Genomic DNA, 16,333 nt, shown 5'->3' with positions numbered 1-16,333 from the left:
ATTTCCACCTCTAACCTATGCACGGCTTCTTCCTCCAGCAGCTGTCCTGCTGCATTAGTTCTACTGGGGAGTGATGCAGAGTAAACCCACATTACTTCTAATACACTGGAGCCATTTTCATCAGTCATGCAATAATGGAAATTATACAAATGGTTGGCCTCTTGGCACCTGTAATTCAAGGATCTAAAAGCAGTTTTTCAAAATCATCAGTTTTGTTAAACTGGCATTATTTTATAGAACTCTGCTACTGTGGGAACGTGCATCCCTTCTTAAGGAGCTTTACTTAGGAAAACACATTTGTCCAGAGGAACTAGATTGATGATTTTAAACCAACATATTGGCATACCCAGCAAAAAAACCCACACCAGTCCCCCAAGGTATTGCCACAATATTTTTAATTAAAGCCAAAACACTCAGCTCAGTTGCTTTCCTTCAACCTTAGAGCCATCATTCCAAGCCAGCTGACTCAGTACACAGCATGTGACAAGTCTGGGCCATGTCAGGCTACAGAACTCCAGAAAGCTGGCAGAACTTCTATGTGCCTGGTAAGGTAAGGGCAAGCCAGCAGAGGATGGTTAGTACCTTTCCCATCTGCAACATATCCCTGGTGATGCAATTGCAAGTTAGGCTGCCCTGTGGTGACTTTAAACTTGCTGGCTTCTGTCTGAATGACTGCACAGCTCTGGCAGCTGGAAGGCAGAGGCAGAACCTGGCAGGCTTTTGGCAGCCTACTCTGCACTGACACAGTGACCTTCCCAGAACTCAGACTGTGGTATCATATATGGTACAGCTCCAGCTCTGGAAGCACAGGTTGGCTCTAACTGCATTTCCCCTGCCTGCCCATAGACAGACTTCGTCTGGAAGGATCAGCATTTGAAAAGCAAAGGGAAGTGAGAGAAAACTTGCAAGGAAAGTTCACCGAGCTTATCCCCCTCCTGCCCCCACAATTAAGCCTGACTCTGATCTGACCCTTGATACCAAATTCAAGTATCTAAAACACTTGTCACTATACAAGAGTCTCTTAATAACATCCATGTAAACATCTGCAGCATATGTTATTTTTACTACTGAAGTCTGAGTTACTTGTGCTGCTGACTTTAGCTTTATTTTGTAACATAGTTTGGAGACAAGTATTTTGTTTGAGTTATAAACTGGGTCTCTTCCTCTTCAGTAGGCAAACACTAACTCAAGACAAAACACACTTTCACTTTTTAGATATCTGCAGTCTTATCAGATGTGAAGACAACCTTGAGAAATATTCTGAATACAACCAAGAACTCGAGGCAGCCAGGCACAAAGGTTAGACCCTTTCTGCTTCCAAAGGGCTCTTCTTATATGGCTTTGTGTCTGGACCCATACAGCTCTTGCTGGTTTTTTGATCCTTCTAGTGTGTTCAGAAAGGCTGCAGATTCTTTTCAAAATTCTCTGAAGCAAGTCTATCTGGACTTGCCCTGCTGGACGTTAACAGAACTTGAGGGAACAAGCATATTAAATGATATAAAAGGGAAAACACAAAGGCCTAGCTTTCCCCAGGATCATTTTCAGAATCTAAGAAACCTGCTGTGTTTTAAAGCTCTCTTTCAAGAGTGAGTAAGGTGTTAAATAAAGGAACCATCTAATTCTATTATGGCCATCTCAGCAGTTCATGAGATCCTTGTCTAAACACAGGAGGCAACAGAGATCCCACATGGGTCCAAAGGCTCTAAAGAAAACAATCATTTTGCTCGGGGCAGAGATTATAGAGAAGACAGTTGGGAGTTGAGGGTTTGGAGCAGAAACAAGACCTTTGTATTTCAGAGGCCTTCTACTGTTAAATAATTTTTATGGCCTTTTGTTCTTTTTGAGTAGCTATAAGATTCCCCAGAGTCTTTCAGGCAGTCAAAAACAAATGAGCAATTAAACTAAAATGGAGCTTTGCACCCAAAACACTCAGCAATGCCTTCAGACACACCCCCACAGTCAGCAAAGCTTTAACAAGTAAATAACTTTTACTCCTCCACATCATTACTGCACACCTACCAGCAACATACAACACCTCTTCCAGAAATAGCTCCTATTTTTCTGTAAGTAACGGAGAAGTGAAGAAAACATATCCTTTAAGACCTCTTTAAGTCTCACGATCCAAGGATGAAAAGAGCAATTAATTTATCAAGTCTTTGGCAGAACAGCTTTTCAACACCTAGCTAACTTGTTCAAGCAGAAAACCCCAAATCAACACACATGACAGCGTTATTTTCATGTTACAAACCTCCAAGGTATTTTGATGCCTCACATAGTACTGTCTCAAGATTTATATCTGTTGGTTATTTCATTTAAGTTTCAATGAAATGACTTTGCTTCTACGTTTCATCTATTTATTTTTGGAGAAGCACTGCTCTCAAGTCAGGCGACAGAGCTATTTCCATTTTTCTGCAAGACTTGTTTCAAGTAAGTGCTCTGATGACTCTAGGGATGAGTAATATTCCCATCCAAAATAAGGATGGCTTATACTTCTTTTTCTGAGAACACATACATCTTTTTCTAAGAAAGATGTGGTAAAGGCATGAAAGGCTGGTTGTATTTTGTTCAAGCTTAACAGCTAGAAGCAGGTTATCCTGCCAAATTTTGTTTAAAAGGCTCTTAATATTCCCTAGGAATCTTAATATTCCCTAGGAATCGTTTATAAACGCAAGTTGAGCGTTTATAAAAAATTTTCAAGTAACAGTCCAGGACAACTTGCATTTTCTTCTGCAGGGAAGTCTCAACACTGCATACAACTAGTCCTGCACTGGAGGTTTCCCATTTTTCAGCTTCATCTACCTGTTTTGCTATTCCAGTGATCAATTAATTCAATTACACAAACCTTTCCATTAGACAAGCAGGAATTGATACAAATCAATTCATTTTGCTACTATTTCTTTTGTGTTAGTAAAGTAGTTTTCAGAACTACAAATATCTATTACCTTTACCTCTCAACAGAAGTTTGTCATACTTAGACAAGGACTGCCAAATCGTGTTTCTTAAGCAGAGTGCAGCAAAGTTTCACTGTGCATTCCAAGGCTTTTAAAGATTCAGCAATGCCTGCTACCTTGAAAAGAAAATCCAAGCAAACAGCGCTGCAATGAAGGCAGAACAGCATTCACTGACCTTGCGTTTCAGAACGCTGAGTTTTTCAACGACCCCATCCAGGAGACTGACAACAGAGTCCACAGCAGGACAACTGCTCAGCGTCTTCTCCAGCTCCGCCACCACCATGGTCACGTGGCTGGTCTCGCGGTCAATGTTCTTCTGGGCAGCTCGGAATCGTTTGTTCAGGGTTTCATATGGCACCTGAAGGAGACACAGCAAGTCATCAGAATTTGTGTTTAAAAAGTCAGCTTCTCTAGAGCTTAGAAAGACTGATGATTTCATCTGATGCAGCCCAAAGACCACGTTGGTTCCAGGGGACTCGAGGTCACTGATTGAACTTGAGCTCCTGTACTAAAACCCTTATTTAAGTTCTCTCAGCAAGGAGCTCACACTTCAAAGATTATGAAAAAACAACAGGAAAAATGCTGCAATTTCTTGTCTGATACCAGGCTCACCTATCCTGCTTTGGCTGTAGCAAGCACTGATGGAAACAATCCAGGGACAACAGAATATGAAGACAAATTTGTACCTACAAAAGGAAAGCTACAAATTGAACCACAACTAAGAGATCACCCTTCAGACCATGACTTTCTAATTTTACATTGCTTCCCTTCACAAACTCATTACAAAAGAGAAAGTTTCCTTTGAGAGGAAGCATGTATAATGCATATTGGCTACTGAAAAATTTATACATGTACACCTACAGTTATTCAGGAAATCCAACAAGTCTCCTACATACCTCTATCCGTGAAAGACTTCTTTTTAGGAAGTAATACTAAAAAGTAAAATATATTCTGTATAGACAAGGGCTATAAGGAATGCAAAGAGAAACCCATGTAAATTTTATTTTAGTGATAAAAGCCTACAAGGTATGACTAAACTGGTTAATTTACTCTAATGCTCTATTCCTGAGTTAAGAGATTGCCAGTCTTCAAGGTCTCCTGTCCTCCTTGTCCCACACCTTTGTGGAACAGTTGAATCAAAGCTGCTACTGATGGCCATTAGGGACACGAGGATGGCAGCTGTCTACAGGCTGGGGAATGATTTGGGGAAAGCTTACAGGAAGTGTTAAGCTGCTTCCACTACAGTGGCAGCAAAAGCAATTTAGTCAGGAAATTCTATTACTTCACAGAAACAGGAATTTTAAAAAACATTTCAGTGCTATACACTTAATTCAGCCATGTCTTTAATCTTTAAAGGTCCATGAGAAGTTCTTTCAGGTAGTTATGATAATCTTGATTGCCTTTCCATTAATCAAAGGCATAATTTAGATGGCAATCAGATTATCCATGTTAAAGGTAAAACAGGAAGCACAATCAGTGCTCTGTTTCGTACATATCACGTATATGTTTGATTACAAATCCTTCAAGCATATAACTTCTAATCAATTATATCAAGGTCTCAGTTTTCCTCCTTCTAATTATCTGCATGCAAGGAAGTATCCCCAGGGGCCACACCCCTTCTGGGTTCTATTAGCAAAGAGGTTCCTCCAGCACCACTGCAATTCTCCATCAGAGAACAGTTTGGTTCAGAGGAAGGAAGATGAGCCAAAGCATTTCTTTCCAAGACTTTGCATTACCTACAAGAGCCTGTGCTTCTTTGTAGTAGCAATAAAAGACAAGGATAATCCTGATAAGATATGAAAGGGCTCCTCTTGTCAAGACTGAAGTGATCTATTTAATAATGGTTCCTGGTATCTCAAACTAAGACCTAAACAAATGACAGCACAAGACATAGAAGGCACCAAGCCAAAACAATTATTCTCCTTATACATTTTGCCCTAAAATCCCAGCAGTACACCCACCCAAAACTCAAGCCACATAAACCATGACAAATAATAGGCTTCAACACCTACTTAGTGCCTATATAACAATCTTCCATCTCATACCCTCATTTCTTTTTTCCATTTACACAAAAAAATGAAATATTTTAGAGATCCACGGACAAAATGGATGTTCTAGGAGGCCATTATTTTGACATCTCATGTTTTTGAACGTAGAAACTCATTTCCAGCTCTAACACCTGATGCCAGACAGCATTAAGACAACTTCTTCCCTTCTTTTTCCCCCTGTATCTTTCTTACTGTTCACCAAAAAATATTTCTGCAAGTATTTTGCTAATAAGCTTTCCATGCCACACTGAAAATCTGCATCAATAAAGACTTTCATAAGCTACTATTAATTTGAGGTACCATTTTTAGTACAGAAAGTGCTTTTGTTAAATTTTGAGCAGTCAGCTGGACACAGATCTAAATCAGTTGGGAAAAAAGTCTGTGTTTCATCCCCCTTTTCCCTAGTTCCTTATCTGCACTCCAGAGCAGTAACAGCACCCATTTCCTGTGCTCTGTCTCTTCAGCATGCAGAGCTCTGGCACAGAACTGTGTTCATATGACATTTAGAACAATTGAACTTTCAATTTCAGCTGGTAACACTATATATCATTTAGAATGTCTAGGTGCAATAGGTTTTTGAATTTTATCTTTTTTTTCCCCCTACCATAAAAACAATCTGAATGTTTTCTGTGGAAGAGACTATGAGTTGAAATGTTTCCACTATATACTCTGAAAGTAAATAAAAGTAAACATATTGAGAAACATAATTTAGTATGTCATAACAAGGGAAATTAAAGGTACAATGAAATTATTTGCATAACTGAAGCTGACAGTAAATACACTTTACCAGAGATTTTCATAATTTGCACAGGCACTCGTTTCTTATTATAGAGCCAACAGTTTCCATGAGAATGTTTGTGAATCATATCTAGGTACAGCTTTTACACTTACTTTACAGGGACAGAGTCTATGAATGCCAAAATGCAGAACTGCAACTGCTACATTCCTTACAAAGCAGGATTTTATCTTGAATTTGCATCTTGATTTACTGGTTCTTTTATTACTCCTGCAGCTCCAAGGAGTCAAAAGACCCAGCTCCCAAGCATTGGCTTGCTCTACTGCAGACCCTTCAAAAGTTACAGGCACTGTACCAACAGGATCATTTTTTTTCCACCAATAATGGAAGTTAATGAAAGAAGAACATATAAGAAAGTGTTCTGGACAATGCAATTCTAAAAATTTTTAATTATTGTTCACTTGGATTTTCAGGCACCATCGTTAGAACACTGTGAACACCAAAGTTTTCAGACTAAGAGACAGATGCAAGATTTATATCTCATTAATTGCCATAAACCTAATAGAGACTTGGAATCTTTCCTGCCAGAACCATTCTGTGACCAAACCTGGACTACACAGTCATTATTTAGAGACAGGAGTGACCTACAGAAGTCAGCCTAGGGAAGCATTACCTTAAGGAAAAAAGAATAAATCAGCTTGTAGAAAATTTGAAATACAGCAGCAAGTACTGACCAGAACATGCTCTGCACAAGCACAAAACCAACTTGTCCTACTCGTTAGAGCTTGAAAAACCACACCCAGCTGGCTCATAGGGTGAACATACAGGAGGATACAAAGGAGAGTTGTAAAATATTAGTGGGCAGCACATTTAAATCCAGTGGCACTAAACAGATTCTGCTCCTTTTGTTCACCAGCTCCCACAGCTGCAGACACATTATTCAACCTAAGCATGTACTAAACCAGGTCAAACTTAAACCTAGTGAAAAGGAATTTGACTGAAGTTAGATCAACCTACACGAGGGGTAAAATTCCAGTAACACAAGTTTTTCCAAGATCAAAATTTTGCTGTGATGTGAAGTCTGCTTGGCTGGAGGCTTCTGCAACTGTAGTGTGACTGTTTCCAGGTGCTAAATGCTAACAAAAAAGCAGAGACAACTGATTGATTAACCTGGTACAAATATTTTCTTCATTTCAGGACTTACTTCACACTGTTTTCAAAAAAGCCTAAAAAGTGGTGTGCTGTCCCAGAACATGCTCCAACAACCTCCAGCTGTGGAGACAAGACTTAGAAGAAGATTATTCTGGGTGTATAAGCTTGAACTGGTGGAAGAGGATGAAGGACTGCCAGGAGAGCTACACGCTGATGGCTCAGTTGAGAGCAAGGAGTAGAAAACTGCAGAGCTGAGGATGTCAGGGGGAGTTTTTAAGTGCACTCTTGGGAACTCAACTGTGAAGTTTACTACCTGGCCTTCTGCCCAAACACAGTCCTCTTCCTGCCCATGAATGCAAATAAGGTACCAAAGCAAGGCAGAGTTCTCAAATCATGAAGTGGCTAAAACTATTCAAATTGGACAACTGTAGGCAATCCTTCTTTTCATAAGCCATATCAAATGTAACTTGAAATACCCTTAAGCAGAGTGAATTTAAATATATTTTCATAAAAATAAATTTTTCAACAAGCCATTCACTTACTAAGTGATTCCATTTTCTTGAGTTTTTTGAAAACACATTAAAAATACAAAAAAACCCAGCCAGTATTAAATGCTTGCATATGTTGCAACCTGATGTTTTGCAAACTGTATACACTTCTCAAGTGTTAATTATCAGCCTGCAAATAAATATTTAAAGAAACATAAATAATATTAATCCGCCTGCATACAGGGGTGCATCAAAACAAGTGTGAGCAGCTGGTGAAGGGAGGCAATCTTGTCCCTCTACCCTTCTCTTCTGAAGCCCCACCTGCACTGCTGCACCCAGCTCAACACAAGAAGGATCTGATCCTGCTGGAGCAAGTCCAGAGGAGGTCACAAAGGTGATCAGAGGGCTGCAGCCCCTCTGCTGTGGGGACAGGCTGAGACAGCTGGGGGTGTCCTGCCTGCAGAACAGAAGGCTCTGGGAAGACCTTATGGCACCTTCCAGTACCTAATGGGGTTACAAGAGAATGGGAGAGGGGCTTTTCACAAGGGCATGGAGTGACAGGACAAGGGGGAATGGCTTCAAACTGGCAGAGGCAGGGTTAGATGAGATATGAGGAAGACATTCTCTGCTGTGAGGTGGATAGGCCCCGACACAGGTTATCCAGAGAAGCTATGGATGACCCATGCCTGGAAGTGTTCAAGGCCAGGCTGGATGGGGCTTTCAGCAACCTGGTCTAATGGACATGGCAAGGAGGCTGGAATTAAATTATCTCTGAGTTCCCTTCAAAGTAAACCCTTCTGTGATTCTAAACCAGCTAATCCTTAACACAGTGTCCTACAATGCATATTGCTTTTACACTCATTATCAAGATTTTACTGAGATTAATTTTTCTTCTCTTAAGGTTTTCTGAATGTCTCTATGTGTGCACACTTTGTACTCTCTCCACAAATTGAATATATAGAAGAAACAGCTGCTGACTATATAGAAACACTCCCACCTCAGCTCTTGCTTATCTCTACAGACTCAGAGAAAAACGCCTTTAGAAAACCTGTGATAAGGGCATACCATCTATATAGCCTTTAACAATAAGAAAAGGGAGAGGAGAATGCAGACCATTTTCCCCTCATAGAAGTTTATTAATTATAGTGATCAAAGCTTAAAAAGCTTTGCTACCTCAATGGCATTTATGCTGTTGGAAGTCAGACATCCAGACTGGACTTATGCTCACTGTAGCACCTTGAATTCTGTCAAGCAGCTAAATGGCATTTTGAGAATGTGGTGAGGTTTCAGCCTCTTGCACACTTGTAGCTTCCACAACAGATGCAGTCACTCACTGAGCACCTGGGGTTTGCAAACAAATTCAATACAGACACTGCTGAAGGGCTCTCTGCTTGGGATAGAGTACAACATAACAAAACAAAATTGATCTTTGCAGAAGTGTTGTAGCTGTCCAGCCACAAAAGCCTTCTGAGTTACAGCTAGAAATGCAGCTCTCGTTACCATCAGAGCCAGCACATACATCCACTTAATTAACTAGACTTCAGATAAGTAATTGCAATTACCAGGGCCTTACAGACACCAGCAGCTTAAGGAATATGAAAAGCATCTACAGAATTGAGTTTGTGACCCAACTACCAAGGACAACAAGGTCTCACTTCTAAATGCCTTCTCTGTCTTTACTGGTAAGGTCTTCTCCTAAGCTTTCACGATGATGCAAGAGCAACTGAGTTTGGGGCCTCATCTCAGTTCTTGTGAAAGGTACACGGAAAAAAAAACCCAACAAAATACCCCAACCACTTCCAATCTTATAAAGGTGACTAGGAACAACCAGCACAGATTTGTCATACACAGATCAAGCTTGACAACATCGTTTTTTTTCAGTGATGAACTGTCTCTGAATGGCAGGAGCACACTGGTAGCCTTTTATGCCAATAGCAGTGAGGTTTTTGACACTGTCTCACTTGTGGCCAAACAGCAGACATGGACTCAATGGCTGAATACAGGATGGGTTAGGGACTGACTAGTCAGGCTCTAAGAATAATGGTCAGTGGTTCCAAACCTTTTGGTGGCCAATTACAAGTACTGCTTTGTCTCCCCAGGAATGCTATCACCTCCAACAAACGTCACCTTCAACCATCTGCACTACAGAACACACAAAAAGCTCACAGAGAGCAAGCTGGTGGAGTGCTTTATAAATGGGTGTCAGAGCTGCCATTCAGAAAAAATGACAAACTGGAGAAAAATACCAAGAACTTCATGAAACATCATCAAGGCAAACATGAGGACCCAATATCTGGCACAAAACCACTCCAGCCTTCAGCACTGGTTGTGGAATAACTAGCTAGGAGCACCACTGCAAGAAAAGATGCAGACGTCCTGATGGCCAGCAGGTGGGACATGAATCAGCAACAGGCTCTCATGGCAGGGAAGGTTAACCCCATCCCAGGCTGCATTAGCAAGACTAAAGGCAGTGGGTTGAGAGGAGTGATTGTTTATGCTCAGCACTCATGCAGACCCATCTGGAATACTGAGTCTGGTTTTCAGGTCACTCCCTCCTCCCACTGAAAAAGAGATGCTGACAACCTGGAGAGAGTCCAGAAGGCTGCCACCATGACAGTGAGCGGGATGGAGGATAAAAAAAAAGTCCAAGAGAAGCTGAAAGGGGCAGGCTTGTTTCTGCTGCAGAAGGGAAGGCTTCGGGGAGCTGGAAGCGGCACAATCTGATAGAAGCTTTCTGCCACCAAAAGGTGAAGGTCACAGATAAGAGCCAGCCAGACCTTCCGGAGTTACAGAGCAAAAAGGAAGGAGGCTGAGCTGACAACTGTCACTAAAGAAAATTCCAGCTGGACATAAAAAAATATTTCAATCAGAAGACTTGGTAAGCACTGGAACAGCAGCCCAGGAAGGTGACAGAATCTCCACCCTCAAAAACTTTCAGAACTTGGCAGGACTCTGAACAACTCAGATTAGCTTTGAAGTTGGCCAAGGTTTGAGCAGAAGCCCAAATTTAACACTGTCTGCAGAAGTACTCTCCTACCTTAATTTAATGAATTCATCTTTGCTAACTTAGACATCAAATACATTTCCATATGAAGATCTGAACGACCATACCAGATAAGATCAAAAATCCCCTCTGTCACTGTCTTTTCTCTGATGATATCCAGAAAGAGAATGGCACTTGAAAAAGGGCAAGAACAAAGTTACTAATCCCAAAGTCTCACTGGACTTCTTGAGCCAGAGGTGGGAATTTAATAGTAGAAACACCACAGGGTGTTTCTCATCACGAACTCTGGTTGCTGTTGACCTGAGTTTTAGCACTGCAACATCCTGTTGTGAGATATTTCACAGGCTCACAACTATGTGAAGAAATACTCTTCACTTTTGACTTTTCAACTGATTTGAAACCCTTTTGTTCTTGTTTTGGAAGCAAAAAAGGGAACCCTCTCCTTCTCCTGCATACTTCCCATATATCTTGAGATTGGAGAGACTCTTTTTGAACCAATCCTTAAAGACAAACATTCCATCTCTCCAATCATTCTCGTCCTTCTGTAGCCATTTTCCAGTTCTACTACACCCTTCCTCAGGATGAGAGAAGGGAGAAAATAAGAGTAACTCATACTACTTGAGAGAAGAAGAAATCATGGATTTTAACTGCTGTGTTGTGAGCTCTCCATTCTCCCCTTTCCCAACACTTCTGTCCTGTGTTTGTTAACATTAACCTGGCCACTCACACAAAACATTCACTATTAGCCCTGAGATCCCACTGACCAAGCATGATCACTTCCAACTCAGTTATTATATATATGACTAAGATTAATTTTCTTTCCACCATAAACTGTATCACACTGCACTTGTCTATACTGAATTTAATATATTTGAACACCCATTCAGTCTCTCATTATTTTTTCTCTAATGGTTCACACTTTGGCTACATCTGTAATACCTCAATTATCTCAGTATCATCAAGGAAACTGCTTCATCTCAGCACTTACATTTTCTTCCAGGCTGTTCAAACAGCTGAATATCACCAGGATGCCAGCAAAATCCTAACACCAATCTTCCTCCATTAGAGAAGCTGGCTACTAAATCTTGATGTTTGTTTTTTATCTTGCCCAGTTTCTTATCTGCATAAGGACTTCAGTCTTTTGCAAGAGTTCCGGGTAAGGCTTATCTCCAAAAAACATTCAGTGATATGAATAAACTATCAACCAAGCCCACCTCACTGCCCACTTCAGTTTTTTAAAAACAACTCCAATATCTTTACATGGAATGCACTTTTTAAAAGTCACATTAACTGATGCACATTATTCCATATTGGATTAGTCAGGATACTATTTCTGCATCAATAAGCCATTGGCTGGAAGGGAAAAACCAATTACATGTATTAAAAATCTCACTAAAAATTTTACTTAAAGTAGAATCATGGAAACAGTCTTCTACACTTTCTTCCACAGCTATCCAACAAAATCCCCAGACTTCAGCATTTATCAGAGAATTAAGAGGAGGACTCAACACAGGAGAAAGGGATTTCTCCCAAAACAAAAAAGGTTTTTATAACAAGTGTTACATGCTGCATTTCTGCTCCTGGGGAGGTGGAGGATGTTAGGCCAAAGTCTAATGGCCGCTGTGCAAAATTCCAAATACCACCTTGATGCTGCCCACAAATTTTTCTAACTGGTACAGACCAGTATTGAAAGACTGAATTACACATTTCTTTCATGACTGAAGTTTTGAAAAAAATGTAAGCCTTTATTCTCCTCCAACTCTTTAGCCTTACATTAGACTTTCAGCACACCAGTTCTCACACTGATCTGGTCACACACTACAACACATGCCAAATTCCTTCTTTACTTACATAGATTCAATTCTAAGGAGCTCCAAATTAAAATGGAAACTAAAACACAATCACTTTCAGACCACAGGATTACTCAAAATGTTTCTAGCCCCCAGTAACTGCATGGATGAAATTACCCAAATGCAGTAGAAAAAAGTAATAAAAAGTTTGTGTAGCTATCATTTGGTTGTTGGGAATTATAGAGTAAAAGTGAGATTTCAAAAAAGACAATTGAAGGAAGAAGTATTTGGTTGTAAAAGATCATTAACTATTCTCCAGACTCCTGCTAACAGGAATTTTCAAAGGCTTCTTTTCTAAAACCTCATTTTTATGGAAAACAGTATAGACAACAGAAACAAGCATCTTTTACTTAGGTTTGCAATTCTGTAAAGAACATCAATTTTCTTTCTGTATTTGATATAAAGTAGTTAATTGGGTCTAACTGGTACAAATTCCTACAGAGGGAACTTTTAACTATATATCCTGACTTGACAGATCTCTGTGTGCATCCTCAGTGTTAAAGTATCTTGGCTGAAAGGAACTCCTTCCCACGTAAAAAGTGATTTTTTTAAAAAAACACAAAAACCTACATTGTGTATCTTTTCAAATTAACGCAGTCATGAGCAGGGGGGAATTAAAAATGGATTTGTAAAATTCTTATCAAGTACATGAAGTCACAAAATTAGAGGGAAGAATAAAAAGAGTTTCAAGAAAATAAAATAAAGAGTCCTACCCGATTAGGTGGGGGGAAGCATTACAGAACTAAGCTCTCCTTTCAAGGGTCAGAAAAATGCTGTGCTTCCTTCTCCTCAACTGAGTTAGCTTAAAACACCTGAAAAGCACCAGAGATTTGTATGAATCTACAGGTGTCCAAGACAATTCTGGTGAAGACTCTGAGGTGTAAATAACCTTTTTTCAAATGCCCCTACATGAAATTCAGCCTGGCCAGACAGCTAGGGAAAACAGATGCAGTGATGAAACTGCCTTTCAAAAAACTAGAAGCAAAGACAACTTAGCACCACTTTAGGCAAGAACAAGGAAATACAGGAACATGTAAGAAAAATGAAGCATCTCCTGCAGAGTTTTAGAAAACAGTGTCAAAGAGAAAAACTAAACCCCATAACATCACTTTCAAGCATTCAGCTGTTTTCTTGAGATTAAATTAGAACACCATGCTCACCACTCCAACAAAACAGAAAAGTAGAGGATATCTACTATATATGATGCCATAGAAAAATGAGGCAGGGTACATAAACTACTGAAAATCCTCCCTCAAAGAAGTAACAATTGAGAACTTCCATGCAGAATTACTGAAATTCTGTATTTTTATATAGTTCATTTTTTCCCTCAATGATTCTTGGATTGCTTCAGACCACAGTCAGCATTGTTATTTGTCACTGGACTTATCCAAAATGTAAATGATATCAGCACTTCTTCAGTGAGCCCTTCTGATGAGTAGCTCTTATCAATTCCTTAAAATAGTAATAGATTTTCCTTGTTCTAGGCAAAATCAGAAAAGGAAAATAAAGTTAAAAGAGTAGTAGTATATTTGAGGAATGGATGGCTTAAAATAACATCTAGATTTAGGTAAATTAGGTAAAAGCATTAAAATAAAATCTTGAATAGATATAGAGCCAAACAAAGTAACTCCATGAGCCTAAAAGCAGTTGGAGGTAATTTGAATTATTAAAAACCAGTTGTTTTTAAAAACAATTTCCATGTTATGGAAGGGTAAAGCCTAGTAGCTTGCCTTAGTTACAAACAAGTCAGTTTTACAACTCAGGAAGACAGTACTGTGTATTCCAGAGCAGCTGTGTCTGTGAAAGAAACCATCATTATATTATTCAAAGCTGCTACTTCAGTACAGGAGAGAATGAGCAGCAAAAATTCTTGGGCTATCCATCTGCTACGCACATACTTAGTCAACAGAAGCAATCACACTCCTTCAAAATATTATCCTGCCACACAAACTGCAAGTAACTTATTGCTGAATACATTAGGAACTTTTGAACAGGGCTTCCTACAAGAAAATTAAGTGCTTTACAAAGCAATTTTACAGTCACAGCAAATTGTCTTACATCCCTATATAAGGAAGTTCACAGCCATTTTAGAGCCTTGTCTAGAACTACCCTGAGGACATCAGAGGCCAGTCCTTTTCAAGGCACTTGTTTATAGCTGCCACCCCAGACTTTCACCTCAAAAGAAATGTCTTTGCTTTCCTTCTTTTAGTAAAAATACTGGAGTACTAACAAGAACCTAAGCATTGCATCCTGGCCAAAGCTGAGTTGCAAAGCTGAGGTCACTCAGCAGGTTTGTGTCCTGAGCAAGTCCTTCCATTTGTTTTGATCCTTCTTTCCTCTCCAAATATTTGTTCATTTTAATCACAGCACCACCTCTTTGCCTCTTTAAATGAAAGAGGTCGTTGTCCTTCTGTGTGTTTGCATGGTCCAGACACCATGGTACTGGCTAGAGATCCCATTTCCAATCAAATTGCTCCCAAAATAATTATTCCAGCCAAAGTGACAGCATTTCTTGCAAGGCAGTTAAGCATTATTGATTCCAATTAGCAGACCCATATCAGAATATATGAATGACCAAAGTCCTACTCAATGTATTATCTGTTTTACTTTCATATTCACTGATTTACAAGTCCAGTTAATACACAGAGCCCTTAAAAAAAGCTGAGGTAAATCAAAAGAAGTTGTGACAGTTAAATTACTGACTATCAAACAAAGTGTCTTAAAAACTGCTTTATTTAAATCAAATATCACATATTGTATGTAATCAACTACTTTGGCATATTTCACATTCTGGGTTAGCAAATACTTCCCACATAGTGAATCTTCAGGCTTTAAGCTGTGGGAGGCCAAGTGTACAACGCAGGCAGTTTTTTGACTTCACAAGGACTGATGGATTCTGTCAGTGTGTCCTTACAGCAAATCTGCCAGAGCAGTGCTTCCCTAAAGCTGTGAGCCTGAAAGGCACAACTCATGCTGATTATACAGGAACTACTGATCTGAAAGACAATGGGAAGAATTTGAAGATGCTTAGGGAGCACACCAAGTAAAGCATTTTCCTCCTATGACAGTATCTAGGAAATGTTTGAAGCTCATCTTTACTGATTTCCCAGCTCTTGAAAAATACTCACTATGCTAAGACTCAAATCTTGTCTTAGGTCAACATTTAAAGATCCCAATGTGCTAGCTACCATACAAACATATTATTCCTACACCAAACATACACAAACCAAACTCACAAGATCACAGGCCACTGTCCTGTGAAAACACTACAAATCAAGCATGGTGCAACTAGGAATTGCAACATCAGGTAAGTGTTCACTTTGAAGATACAGGAGATCTCCTGTAAGATGTTTGAGAATACCTTTCTCCAAGTATTTTCCTACAGGCACAATGGGGTACTAATAACCAAGCAAGAGCTCTAGGTCACGACCACACTGTGACTGCCTTTTACTGCGTTTTCTTCCTTGATTAATCACTTTAAAATGTATTTTATAGTGAGTGGGCAGGGGTGGAAAAGAGACCAATGAGCCCATTTCTTCAGCTACTGTACAACGCCAAACTTCTCACAAAGTCCCAGTGTTAGCTTTTTCTTAAAAGAGTGTTTTTCAGAACAGTGTAGTGCAGGAAAACAACAGCAGTAGGAAAGATTTCACACTTGTTTGCTGACACACACGCCATGTGTCAAAACAGGAAGTGCATTATTCAGCAGCACAGGAACGCTGGGCATGGACACTGAGCACACTTGGTGAGTCAGAGCACCCAGGTTGAAGATGGATTTAGTGTGAGATAAGTGTTCATGAGGAGTTAGTGCAGAGTTGTCACCAACATCCAGTCTTGGCTTATTTTGCCAACTTTCTGTTTGAAAAGCACTTAGATAATCCAAAAAGGGGCCTACAAGAGAGCTGGAATGGGACTTTTGACAACAGCAGGTAGTGACAGAACAAGGGGGAATGGCTTCCAACTAAAAGAGGGCAGGCTTAGATTAGATATGAGGAAGAAATTTCTTCATTGTGAGGATGGTAAAACACTGGAACAGGCTGCCCACAAAGCTGTGGATGCCTCCTCCCTGGAAGTGTTCAAGGCCAGGCTGGATAAGCCTTTGAG

General features: G+C 39.9%; 1 protein-coding gene across 7 annotated transcripts in view; it reads right to left on the bottom strand.

Moving 5' to 3' along the window:
• The window catches only part of MAEA (macrophage erythroblast attacher, E3 ubiquitin ligase), a 48,990-nt gene that overhangs the window by 28,225 nt on the left and 4,432 nt on the right, over window positions 1-16,333 (bottom strand). For 5 of the 7 annotated variants that reach the window (XM_039723861.1, XM_039723860.1, XM_039723862.1 and 2 more), the window contains exon 2: window positions 3,127-3,309. In XM_039723861.1, coding sequence (XP_039579795.1) covers window positions 3,127-3,234 — 108 coding nt within the window. In that variant the 5' untranslated portion in view covers window positions 3,235-3,309. Of the gene's footprint in view, window positions 1-3,126; window positions 3,310-11,367; window positions 11,520-12,942; window positions 13,042-16,333 lie in introns of those variants that run through there. The other 2 variants (XM_039723859.1, XM_039723858.1) reach the window with 2 other exon arrangements.

This window comes from Passer montanus, unplaced genomic scaffold, assembly GCF_014805655.1.
Source record: "Passer montanus isolate IOZ18808 unplaced genomic scaffold, ASM1480565v1 scaffold51, whole genome shotgun sequence".
NCBI lineage: Eukaryota > Metazoa > Chordata > Aves > Passeriformes > Passeridae > Passer > Passer montanus.
This window is presented reverse-complemented; position numbering and strand designations above follow the sequence as displayed.